The following is a 13,047-nucleotide window of genomic DNA, read 5'->3' on the forward strand; positions in this document are numbered from 1 at the left end:
ATTTCTTTGACAGACTGCTCTAAAATCTCTAACCTTTACCAACCAGATTACTACCCCATTAAAGTAGACTGCCATGGTCCTAAATTCTAAGCCTGATTCAGAGACTGACTCCCTCTGTGGCCTTAAGTCCCTTAATGTAAAATTTCAAGACTTGATTTTCATTGGTGTTGAGCACCTGCAGTTCTCATTGTCTTCAATGAAAGCTCTAGGTACTCAGCATTGAAAATCAAGGCCTTTAGGCTACCGAGTTTTCCTGTCAAACATTGTACAGGAAAATATAATATGCTACGTGTGTGGAGATGAGAGCCATGTGATAAAGTGATAAGCCATGTGTTAAATGAATGCATCATGCATCTCTGACCTCTTCACCTGCCCTCTGCTAACTAATCCCTCTCCCCGGGATTTAGCTTCAAACTGCTGCTGCCATAAAAAGCAGCTTACAACAGAAAAGTTTCCCTCTTTTCCTTCTAATGTACCCCTACTCAAAATTATTACATATATCACTACATGGTCCATGACTTGTTTTCTTACTCCCAGCTATAGAGGGCAAACTCTGCTCTCTTCCCTTCTGTCCTGCCTTCAGCCTGTCTTCTTTTTAGCAGGAGGCAGATATCATCCCCCTCTGTTCTCCTGTTTCCAGCTGTCCCTTTAGACAGACGGAGTGTAGAAAGATTCTTTTCCGTAACTCACCATCCCACCTCTTTGTAGAAGCTCTCCAGTTAGCAGGGCTAGTCAGGAATTTTCCACCTGAGTGATTAGCTCACAGAAAAAGCCCTTTTTGCAAAATCAAATTGTTTTGTGGGAAAACTTCCCATTTTGCTAAAGAAAATTATTTTTCTGGCTGGGAAAACTGAACTCTACAACTGCAGAAAGTAAAATGGATAAGAGTCTTCCAGGTGGGCAGCCGGCAAGCTAAAAAATTCCATTTCAGTTCTCCCAAAATGGAGTTTCCCATTTGTGGAAAATTTTCAAATTGGGATAATTTTTTTTTTAAATGTGATATTTTTCACAGAAAGGGATCTCCGGATTTACCAGTTAGTTCCCTTCTAGGTGGACAGACCTTGGCTCCTTTCTGCAGAGGCTGGGAGACAGGCTTGTAAACATTTAAAGGGGACAGACCGCCTTTTTCTAAAGGTCCTTTTATCTTTCCTCTTCGGAACGCAGTAGAATGAGCAGGAAGTGTGACATTTTAAGACTTGCTGTTTATTGGATAATAAGTTTCTTGATTTGAGTTGTGACAAATTTGGCTTATTTTCTGCTTGTGAACTATCTTGCAACAGTTATTGTTTTCCTGAATGTATTTGAAGTTTGAATTTAATGATTTGTTTGCAAACCATTTCTTATTCTGTGGATGAATTGCAAACATTAGTATTTAATACTCAACCTGTTAAATATAAACTCTGTTGATGTGATAGATTAGATAAGTCACATGGTTTTGTTTGGCTCCTGATTGAATAGGTAGGCTTGCACTTCTAGTGCATGTGTTCACATGTGCAAATTTAGGCTCCAATCCTGCTATCTGATCCCTGTGGGATGACCCTGCCCTTATGCAGAGCCCCACTGACTTCAGTGGGACTCCATATAGGCATAAGGGTCCACTCATATGGATCAACTTGCAGGATCAGGGCCTTTTAAAATCAGTTTCAGAGAATATTAGTGCACGCAACTTTAAAATGCACTTTACCTGAACATATGTGTGAATAAAACTTGAACATTTTGAATGTTTACTAAGAGTCTCTTATAGAGAGTTGCTATGGTTTTGGCTGTCATTGCTGAGTAATGGCATAGCATTCATGAGTAGAAAATGCTCTGTTTAAGGCTGAGAAACCTCTCATCTCCCTGTGTAACTTCCTACTATTTTCCCTCTTTCTTTATCTCAAGATTTCACTTATCACTGTCCCTTCTTCTGCTGCCTACCCTGGTATGTCTATTCCCATATTCTTTTGTAGTTAGCACCAGTTCTTATCCATAATACCCTCTCTCTTCCTTCCCTTATTTTCCCCAGTGTTGCTTTCCATTAAAACAAATCTCCCTTCTTCCAAGGCCTCCAGCCCCAGATGCTGACCTTCCTCACAAAACAAGTTCATCCACTTTCTGCTTGGTCTTCATCTTCCTGCGGCTGCCTTAGGAGTCTGCCTCTCTACTAGTCCTCCTCTGCACTATCCCTCTCTCTGTCAAGACAATGCATGTGGCACCAAACCACCACCTGACTCTCTCCAGAACATCTGATCTGTTACTATGCAATCTTTACCTCCTTCTGGATGATGACATTGACATTCCTCAGGTGGCTTAGACCTGATTGTTAAACCCTAGTTTCTCTCCACTCAGTGAGTCTATTCCCCATTTACAATGGAAAAACTCCTTGCCTCTAAATATGGAGGGTGTTTGGCTATCATTGCCAACCCTGCATTTAAATTTTTCCCTCTTTCCAGCAATACCTACTCATCTTCCAAACAGTGTTCCCCATCTTCCATCACCATCCAACCCACAACTCTCCATAATCTATAGGCTATTTTGGATTAATAATACTTATGCTCCTTTTCCTCCAGGAAGTAGTACCATATTCTCTCATTTTCTGTCCGCTTAATTGGCTTCCTCTTCATCTCTGAAACTAATTAATTACAATTTCCTTCATTCTCTTTAAAATTCACAATGGCCTCCCACAAGTGGTACTATCATCCCTCTCTGTCTTTCTGTCCACCTGCTGCCCACCTACTTGCTCCACTCCTCCACTCAGGAGTTCCTTTCTGTCCCCACCACATGATTCACCACCATTTTGTATTCCTCTTCCACTTTCTTGCCCAGCCTGTCCACTGTTGTCAAACATCTACCAGTGTGGGACAGACTTTTATTTATATTTCCCATTATGAAGGTTACTGAACTCCTCAAACTTGGTCAGCCTTGGTATAATCAAAACATGCATTGCTGGTCAATCTGTTCCCCATTCTGTTCCATCTAAGATCCTCCATCTAACCACTTCCTGTCTTTGAGCCTGATCTCCAGTGCCCTGCACGTAGTGTAGTTAAATCAGAAGGGTGGAATATAACACTCACTTTGCCTTGCTGTAAATGACCACACAAGGTGTAGGGCGATGAAGAATTAGGCCCTTTAAAGTCTGATGTTTCAACATTTGTTTTTCTTTAGCTCTCAGTTAACAGTCTGCAGAACATCTCATGTGGCACACTATAAGTGTTCGATAAAAATAAAAGAGAATGTATTGCTAAGAATATTTACCATTATGAATTTACTGATGACCTTTATAGCTCCTTAACAATAGTTCCTACTACAAAGGCAACATGTATGCTATTGCCTGTTCTAACTTTTTTTTAATGTGTGTGTTTAACATTTTTAAAATTTGTTTTTATTTCTAAGTACCCTTTTAACAGCCCGACATCCAGGATGGAGCCCTGTTTGATGAGTAGCACCCCAAGACTGCATCCAGCCCCTGTAACTCCTCGCTGGCCAGAAGTCCCATCAGCAAACACGTGCTACACAAGTCCATCCATGCACTCCACAAGATATGGAAACTCTAGTGACATGTACACGCCCTTGACAACTCGCAGGAATTCTGAATACGAGCACATGCAACACTTTCCTGGCTTTGCCTATATCAATGGAGAAGCCACCACAGGGTGGGCTAAGTGAAAATGACTCATACAGCATGAGCCCCTATATTTAATAAAGACAGAAAAACTTTATATCTGGCTATTACATGGGACTTTATCTGAACATTCGTTAACGGACTTGAATCGATCCTGGACAGATAATTTTAGTTCATAATCTGGACATATTGCAGACCAGTGTGATGGAGTGTTCCTGTAACAAGATTTAACTGTTACTATAGAGCATTATATTGGCCAAGCTGTGCCTTCTTTTTCTTCTGTGGTATGGTCTGGCCCTGTTGTGATGTCAGTTTCACTGAGCCATTCTCCCCCTCCCCCCTTATTGACAAATGTTAATTAGTCTTTAAGGAAAGATGTTAGAGAGAAATCTATTTATAATTTGAGATAAAGACAAAAAGTTGACCATAACAAAGCTCTGGCACCTCTACTGGGTTCTTTAGAGACATTCTGTCAGGTCGTTACTTGTTGTCCTAAATTCCTTTTTTGGGCTCCTTAAATGGTATGTGTTGTTATAGGCTTCAGTTTACACATAACTTTGTATATTGATGCACCTTTCTGTTGATCAAATAAGTGTTATCCTTACAAAAGAAAGACATGTAGCATTGAATGATACACTGCCTTAAGTTGACTGTGGTTCTTATTATGTATGTATTTGTATTAAGTTTGCACAATCTGGTTAAATGCAACAGCTCTGGTCTGTAACATCAAGGTTAAGAAGGGATTTTGAGACTGGTAAAGTGTTGGATTCAGAGCCACATATGTTAAATACGATGATACAAAGCAATTATATAAAAGTGACAATACAAAACAAATTATTCATTTCATTACCTATCGACAGGTATGAAAACCACTCTTCTGATTCCTTCACAAGATGACAACTCAATATGTGTCTACAAAAAAATAATTCAAAGCTGTGCCTTTGAACTTATTCTGTAATGTGTATGTGTGGGAAAATGTATTGTATTTTTGGGAGAATTTTTAGTAGACATTTTCTGTCAGATTTGTAGGTATTTGTGAGTTTTTGTTAGAATTTATTAACATAGGTTTTTCTTCTTATTATAAAATGCACCAAGCAATTATGGTGGACCTATTACCCTATGGGTAAGAAATAAATAAATGGAAATACGACATCGGGCATTTTAGTAATTGTTATGTAAATAAAATCTTTGATAACACCCAGTGTGATGATAACCATGTTTATGGCTAAAATGGAAATAAATATTATTTGTACAGTTGTGCAAGATATATGAAGGATTTTCACACTCAGATAAAAAGTTTTTGAAATTAAATATATTTTATTTTAATTTATTTGTACACAGTGACCTTTACAGGCTGACAACTCTTCAAACAAATCTTAAATGTGGTGGCATATGCCCTTATCCAGCAAAGCACTTAAGAATGTGTGAAACTTTAAGCTCCTAAATAGTCTTATTATCTTAAATGAGATTGCTGGGTTGCTTAAAGTTACAAATGTGCTTAGTGCACTGCTGGATTGGAGCCATATCCAAGCCAAAGTCTGGTGACATTGTTCACTCAAGTAATCGCACTGATGAAGGAAGCAAGATTTGTCTCTGTATAAATATAACTTTTATAACAAGGCCAATGCCAAATAGTGCTGGAAAAACAAAGCCTTTGTTTTCTTAGAACAGTGAATAAAGGGGCCAAATGTTCAGTCCATGCATACCCAATGTCCTGTTTAGGTCAATGGGGTTATCACAGGGTGACTGGCCCCCTTAAGAGGGAGCAGGATCAGTGCATCTGCTGGAGCAATTTTCGTCTGCCCAACTGGGCATAAGGGAAAGCACCTGGGCCTTTTGAAGGGGAACAGTGGGTGGTGGTTGTTGGCATATGCCTATGCATACTGCAGGGAATAAGATGGCTCCTGCAGGGCTCTGTGTGTGCAGGCGAAAGGCCTGTGGAGAAGGCCAAACTCCAGGCAAGAGATACTGGGAAAGCAGGAAGACAGATCCTAAGGGAGGAGGGGCTGTTCCCAGCTTGAAACTGGAAGGATGGAGTGTTTGAACTCTGAAAGGGAGATAGACACTCAAGAGGAGGGGCTATGCCCAGCTTTGGACAAGGGTAAAAGAAATTGACTTTAAAGAGAGGTCAGACCCTCAGCGGCCAAGGGCTGGGCCAAGCTGAAACTGGGATGATGTCTTCAGCGGTTTGAGATCTGCTGTGAAAGATTTTGTGCAGGACTTAATAAATGGGACCCCAGAAGGGGAATGTTTTGAATATCTGGACTGTGTGGACTTTTTAAAAGGCTCTGAATGAAGAGGAAAGTGAGGCAGGCCTCCGTAGAGCCACCTCAGGCCACGAGGGGGGCACTTGGGAGGTGGCCAACCCTTTGACAGGGGTACACATTGACTGCAGAATTGAGTTGAAAATTTGCATGAAATGAGTTTTTGCTAATTACAAATAATGAACCTGTCGGCTAGATTGTTAAGGGTATTTCGGCACTTTAGGATGCAGATAGGCACCTAGTGAAATTTTCAAAAACACCAGCACTTTTGAAAATCCTGCTGGGTGCATATCTGCATCTTTAAGTGCCTAAATATCTTTAAAATCTGGCTTTGGTTCTCCATTGTGTGGTTACACCAAGAGAAAAGCGGAGGTAAAATTCTACTAGATCAAATGGTATTGTTTTACACTCAGTCTACAGTCATTTTGCACTGGTGTAAATGACTACAAATGGTGCAGGGAAACTGAGAATCAGGCTCAATGTATCAAATCCTCCTTTGTTATAATTCAAGGTATCCACAAAAAATGTCAAAATATCACATAGTTAAAATGTATGGTGAAGTTTATAAGTAGCTAAGCTTTAGCAGCTACAGTTTTGAAGTATTTGGTTTGGATCAAGGTCCTGATTTCAGTGTTCTTTCTGTGTTTGTTTAATCAAGGCATTGAAATTGTTAAATATAAAATGCATACAGATATGTACCTACAGCCAGACTGCAATCAGTGCACTGCAACCCATAGGGAAAGCAAATGCTGCCAGAGAAATAAAATTTGCCTTTTCTCCCAAAAGCTCTCAAATCATTGAACAGCAGCCCCTCTGCTTAGCCAAGCAGGGCCCACCTGTGACCCATTCTGTTCACTGACCCTCCATGAAATACTTTGTCAAATTCAAGGTTTTGGTCTTTTCAATGTCCCCTACAGAGGAGTGGCCTAAGTTACCCAATAGACGGCTGATTCTGACCTGGCATGACAACTGCATACCACCAAAACAGTCTGCCACAAGAGTGAGGCTCATGTGGGCAGAATGGAGCTTTCTCCGCCACTAGCACTAGAATCTGGAGTGGACTCTTGGAAGAGATCCAGGTGACCTGAACCTCAGCTGCTTCTAAGCAAAGTGCAAAATCTACCACTTTGCCTTTCCACAAAAACAGCACGTTAAAATCAATAAACAAAGCCCAGTCCCTGCTGACTGGAAGGAAGAGAAACAGAAATATATCCTTATGTGTACACACATATTTTAGAATTTGGGGGATGTGCTCAGATACCATGATGATGGGAGCCATATGAAAACCTATGTGGGTGGATAGATAGAAATCATATACAGTGTATATAGTACCACTGAAACGCAACCATCTCTGGGATGGAGGACTGCAGCCAGCCAGCATATAGCACATCAGTGCTGGGGAGAGGGACTTTTGGTCAAAGACACCACAGCAAACATCTGCTCTTATGAAAAGAGCCACAGGATCTTTAATGACTGCACAGATTAGACAGGGCCTTGGTTTCGAAGGTCTCCCCCAGAACACACACACTCATTTCGTCTAATTTAGAAGGATGAAAGGCAGAATTGTTTCTATAGGGATTTGAACCTGTAATTCTAGGAATTATTACAGAGCAGATGCTTAGACCACTCAGTGACCTCCCCTGCCCGCCCACCTGAGCTCCTTGACCATGGCAACTAAAACTGTTGTGATTTCATAGCCACAAAGTTTAAGTAAAGTGCAACTATACAAATGTCTCTGGGGAAGTCCACTGTCTTTTTTTTCCCCCCTGAGACCACTACAAATGCATTTTCAAAATGCTGCTTTTGTCATTCTGGAGTGAAACCCCACTACAACTTTGCAGGATTTTCATTACCAGGTAGAAAAAAGACTCAGCAGGGGAAGAGCAGTGAGAACTACTTTCACTAGAATGAATCCAATTTTTTGTCAGGCTATCTCTTGCTGCTAGGGTCACTACCCTTTGACAAAAATGGCCTCTGACCTCGCCAACCTCACAATTCTGTTGTGACTGACCCTGAAACCCATGAAATTCAGGGGCAGACACTGCTTTGGAAGGTTTAGATAAAGTGACAAACATGGGAAGAGCTCATGGTATGCGCCCTCTGAAAAGGTCTGGCAGCTCTTTGGGGGAAGATGCAAATTATTCTGTCCGCCTTTCATTGAAATCCTAATCTTTCATATGCTACCTAAGGTGTAAACTCAAATGCACAGATGATAAATGACAATGTGCCTTCAAAGTGCCAGTAACTTTTTCTAGAGTCTATCTTTTAGGTTTTAATAAAAAGGTATGTAAGTAATTTGAACATTTTATTATTTTGGAGAGAGAGAGGTATAGAAAGGCTTGTACTTTATTATATGGTGTGTAGATAAAAAAACTACCAAAGGATTATTTTTGCTTAATTTCTTTAAGAAGGTACTATATTGATATGTCTGAGTAAAAAAAAAAATCAGATTAGTGTTTAGGCTTGGATTTTGTTCCTCTATGTCCCAAAGGTTGGATGATGTTCTGATTTAGGGTTTCAGTTCAGCCCACTGTTGATCAAGGCCCTAATTAGACATTCAGATCCAGATTTGGATCTGGATTATTCATACACACATGCACAAGATGTTCAGGAGTGTTTCTATTTGGAGGTCCATTAGTAATTGCTAATGCCCTGGCCTCAGGATATATTCAGCTATGCTATCAAATATTTGAGAGCGAGAGATAAGTATTCTTCAAGCTCTCTAGGAGAGTGAGCATTCCTGGGAGTCAGGAAATGAGTCTGTGTTGAATAAGTAAATTCCTCTTGGGGGAGACAAGTAGCAGACCCCTCTGAAGTAATGTTTTATTGTTGATCACAAAATAGGCAATTTTCTGCAATCTGGACAGTACATTTTTATTACAAAATGCTCTGAATGTGTAAAATACTGTTCAAGTTTGAAGTGTTTTTTTTATTGCTGTAAACATATAGATGTGTATAATGCTTCACAAAAAAATATAGGAACACAAGATCTCTGCCCTTATGTTTTGAGAGCTCATCCTGAATTTTATGCACACCCATAACTCCTGTTGATATCAGATTGCCCTCTTGCTCTTTTAATGCAGCACGTGACATAGTGGGCAGGGGAGTGGAGCAGGGAGCTGGTTGTGACACGCTACCATTCCATGGCACTAACGCTAGTCAGGCCACTATAAACTCCCATCACATCATTAATCTATCTGCAAAAGGATTTACTGTGCATAGGCAACTTTGGAGAGCCAACCATGTTGTCACTTGAGAAGGAGAGCGTAATTTTTGTTTCTAAATGGAAACTAAGATTCTCACATAATAACATGAGTCCAGGAGGTGGGACTTGAGGAAAAACACCAACTATACTGAACTCTTGATAATCACAAAAGATGGTAACACCGCAGGTATCAGACTTATCATTCACTGTCAGTGACACTGCTTTGTTTTCTTACTGTAGAGCTGTGGTTCTCAACCTGGGGTACGTGTACCCCTGGGGTATGCAGAGGCCTTCCAGAGGGTACATGAACTCATCTAGATATTTGCCTAGTTTTACAACAGGCTACATAAAAAGCACTTGTGAAGTCAGTACATAATAAAATCCCATGCAGACGATGACTTGTTTATATTGCTCTATGTACTATACACTGAAATGTAAGTACAATAGTTACATTCCAATTGATTTATTTTATAATTCTATGGTAAAAAATGAGAAAGTGAGCAATTTTTCAGTAATAGTGTGCTGTGACACTTTTGTGTTTTTATGTCTGATTTTGGAAGCAAGTAGTTTTTAAGTGAGGTGTAACTTGAGGCTATGCAAGACAAATCAGACTCCTGAAAGGGGTACAATAGTCTGAAAAGGTTGAGACCTATTGGTGTAGAGTGCACACAGAATTCAAAGACGCTGTCCAATTGTGTAGTGTGCATATTTGCCTCTTGCTTTTTATAAGTATGTGTAGCGGCTGCCTGACCACCCTGACTCTCCAGCTGTTCCAGGCAGCTGTGGTGGCTCCAGCTTTTCTCAGGTGGTCACCAGAATATTTATTTTAAGCTTTATGTCATGCCCAGCACCAATGACTGCTCTCTTCTTCAGCTACAGGCTAAGAGAAAGTCAAAAGAGACCTCCTTATCCCCCTTTCTGGCTGGAACCTCAGGACACACCCTCCTCATGGCACTTGCCCACCCAGTTCCCACTTAGATAGACTTTCTCACCCTTGGACAAAGAGTCAAGACATTGAAGTGGCATCACTGTGCACTTGTATGATGGAACACATATGTTGCATCCGATGAAGTGAGCTGTAGCTCACGAAAGCTTATGCTCAAATAAATTGGTTAGTCTCTAAGGTGCCATTAGTACTCCTTTTCTTTTTGCGAATACAGACTAACACAGCTGCTACTCTGAAACCCATCATATACTAATGGTATATCACCCTATGTTGCAATATCTTCCTGCAGGGGGGCAACGAGAATTTGCCTGGAGGGCAGGATAGAGCTCTCCCGCTCCCTCCCTAAGTTCTCTCCTCCTGTAACTCCCCCACACCCAGTTCTGAGCTGTCTGTCACCATCACTTTGCCTCTAAACCCAGCTCCATGATCTCCACACTGCACCCAGCTCGACACTCCGCTCTTGCGGCCCTCTGCCCCACGCCCAGTCCTGTGCTCTCTGTTCCCCCCCACAGCCCTCCTGCACTAATGTAACTAACTCCATATGATTCGAGGGCATCAGCCCACACCGGGCCAGCGTTATGACCCCGGGGCACAGATGCTGCGACGTGCCTGTCTGGCCCATTGGGACGAAGGGCCACAAGTGGTAACCCCCATAGCGGGATCCGTGTTTGCAGCCTCCTGCAAAAGGACATAAATGGTTGAGAGCCTGCGGCCGGGGCCGAATGCATGTTGTTATCAGCTGTATTAGCCACCACGGTAGGGACATGTCGTGATGACCATCGGGCCGCTGGGGAAACTGAGGCACGAAGGAGTTACGGGAGACAAGACGCACATTCACACACACAGCACGTCAGTGCTTCCAGTGGAGACTGTGATAATTAAAGTTTCTCTGCCTTGCCGCCCCCGCTAAGACCCCTATCAGCTTAGCCCCTAGGGACTACAACTCCCAGCATGCAACACATCACGAACAGGCGGCAGGTCCCGCCATGCATGGCCGTGTTGCTGACGCACTGTACGCTGGGAAATGTAGTCTCTGCCAGCCTCGGCCTTGCCTGAGGGGGCGCCGGGGCTTCTGCCCCGAACTGGGGAGGGAAATAGAGCGCAGCCAATAGGAACGACGAAATGGGCACGAGCCCGCCTCCCCCAGGCCCGCTCCAGCCAACAGCGACCGAACTCTCCCTTCGCCCCGCCTAGCCGGGTGGGGCCGGGCCGTTGGTTTCCAGGGCAAACGTGGCGTCATTGGCGGTGAAGGGTGAAAGGTCGGGGAGCAGCTGGCTGGGTGTTGGCTGCTGCTGGCGGAGGCGCTGCGGCTGCGGTGCCCGCGGCTCGGGAGCGCCGCGCAGGCATGGAGTTGGAGACGGCGCTGGAGGCCGTGAGGGGGCGCGGCGGGGCTGAGGGCCTCGAGCGGGTCCTGGGCCGGTACAACGAGAAGGTAACGCGCCCCCCGCCCCCTCCCCGGACAGCCCCCCCCTCCCAGGCCTCGATATAAGCCACCGTCGCCACAGCCCCGGACCTCGGTATAACTCCCCCCGCCCCCGTTAGCTCCCCTCGTGTAACACCCTCGAGACCCCCCCCCGCCCGCCCGGTGTGCCGCCCCGCTCGCGCAGCATCCTCCCCCCCCCCCCCCCCCCCCCGCCGTGTAACTGTCACCCCCGCTTCCAGCTCCCCGGGCACAGCGCTGCCAGCAGCCTCCTCTGCGCCCCGGCACGCCCGCCAGCCCGCTTCCCCCGCCGCCCCGCGTCCGAACGGCGCTGACCCCAGCCCCGCGGGAGCCCTCGTAACGCTCTCCCCCAGACACCGCCACTCGGGAGTGCTCCGCAGGCAGCCGCGCAGCCCCCCGCTACTCCCCGCAACCGCCCGCTTCGTGACTCCAAGTCACGGACACCTGTTATCTCTGTGAAATCCCGCCTTAATGCAGCTCCTCCTTTAACCCCTGCTTCCTGATGACCCCTTTCCCTCGTGCATCCCTGTTCCTGCCTCAGATACCTTAGTATGTTCCCATTCTTTCCTGTTTCCTCCCGTAATCGTAGGTCTTTGCTAGAATGCCCCTGGCTACTGCCTGTTAACTCCCCCCCCACCCTTTTTTTAACTTTGTAAATTTCCACAAATTAACAAACACCGGTTATCTTTCTTAAGTGATCCCAAAATACACCTCCCTGAAATAACCCCCTTTGCTCCTTCACCTGGTCGCCACTCCTCTCATTTCATGTGTCTTCTGCTTTCTCTACCACAAATACCTTAGTTCTACTTGGGAAGATATTAAATTAAGCAACGCTTATGTGACTTTCTCTCTATCTCTTTTGTTTTCCAAGTATGTGTGTGTATGTATGTGTCTGTCTATATGACACCCATGCAAGAAATCGAATCAACTGCAAGATCTTTTTTTTTAAAAAAAAAAGTACGTGTGGCACCTTAGAGACTAACATCTGATGAAGTGAGCTGTAGCTCACGAAAGCTTATGCTCAAACAAATTTGTTAGTCTCTAAGATGCCACAAGTCCTCCTTTTCTTTTTGCGAATACAGACTAACACGGCTGCTACTCTGAAACCTGCAAGATCTTTGTTACCCTCCTTCCCCACTCCAATCAAAACAGTGCAGTTACGGGTACTACAGGCTGATGGCAGAGCTAAAAAAAATCATGGTATTCTTATTTCTGAGTGGGGATTTTATTTTGTGAGGGATCAGTAATGAGGTGATTTCAGGGAAGGTTAATATTTACAAGTGTGTGGTGATTTATAGCTTCTCCTCCTCCACCCCACCATTTGTCACTCCTTAGGTTTGGTTAGTCTCTAAGGTTCCACAAGTACTCTTTTCCTTAGGTTTAGGGTATGCCATGTTTGTTCAGTGCCTAGCATGAAAGGGCCCTGATCTTGACTGGGACCTTTAGGCATTATCCTAATGTATAATTACTCCGTAAAATAGTCTGACCTGAATGTCTCTTCACTTTGCCTAGGCTATAAATCAGCATGCACTGTATGAATGCTAGGTTTCAGAGTAGCAGCCGTGTTAGTCTGTATTCGCAAAAAGAAAA

General features: G+C 43.8%; 2 protein-coding genes across 9 annotated transcripts in view; both read left to right on the forward strand.

The window, feature by feature from the left end:
• Positions 1–4,882, forward strand: part of RFX4 (regulatory factor X4) — a 131,751-nt gene extending 126,869 nt beyond the window's left edge. For 2 of the 3 annotated variants that reach the window (XM_043542267.1, XM_037880166.2), the window contains one exon: positions 3,373–4,882. In XM_043542267.1, coding sequence (XP_043398202.1) covers positions 3,373–3,645 — 273 coding nt within the window. In that variant the 3' untranslated portion in view covers positions 3,646–4,882. The remainder of the gene's footprint in view (positions 1–3,372) is intronic. The other variant, XM_037880158.2, reaches the window with a different exon arrangement.
• A 6,275-nt stretch (positions 4,883–11,157) lies between these two features.
• RIC8B (RIC8 guanine nucleotide exchange factor B) overlaps positions 11,158–13,047 on the forward strand; it is a 58,733-nt gene continuing 56,843 nt past the window's right edge. For 2 of the 6 annotated variants that reach the window (XM_037880197.2, XM_037880205.2), the window contains exon 1: positions 11,158–11,448. In XM_037880197.2, coding sequence (XP_037736125.1) covers positions 11,362–11,448 — 87 coding nt within the window. In that variant the 5' untranslated portion in view covers positions 11,158–11,361. The remainder of the gene's footprint in view (positions 11,449–13,047) is intronic. The other 4 variants (XM_037880177.2, XM_037880185.2, XM_043542292.1 and 1 more) reach the window with 3 other exon arrangements.

The sequence above is a fragment of the Chelonia mydas genome, chromosome 1, assembly GCF_015237465.2.
Source record: "Chelonia mydas isolate rCheMyd1 chromosome 1, rCheMyd1.pri.v2, whole genome shotgun sequence".
In the NCBI taxonomy this organism is placed as follows: domain Eukaryota; kingdom Metazoa; phylum Chordata; order Testudines; family Cheloniidae; genus Chelonia; species Chelonia mydas.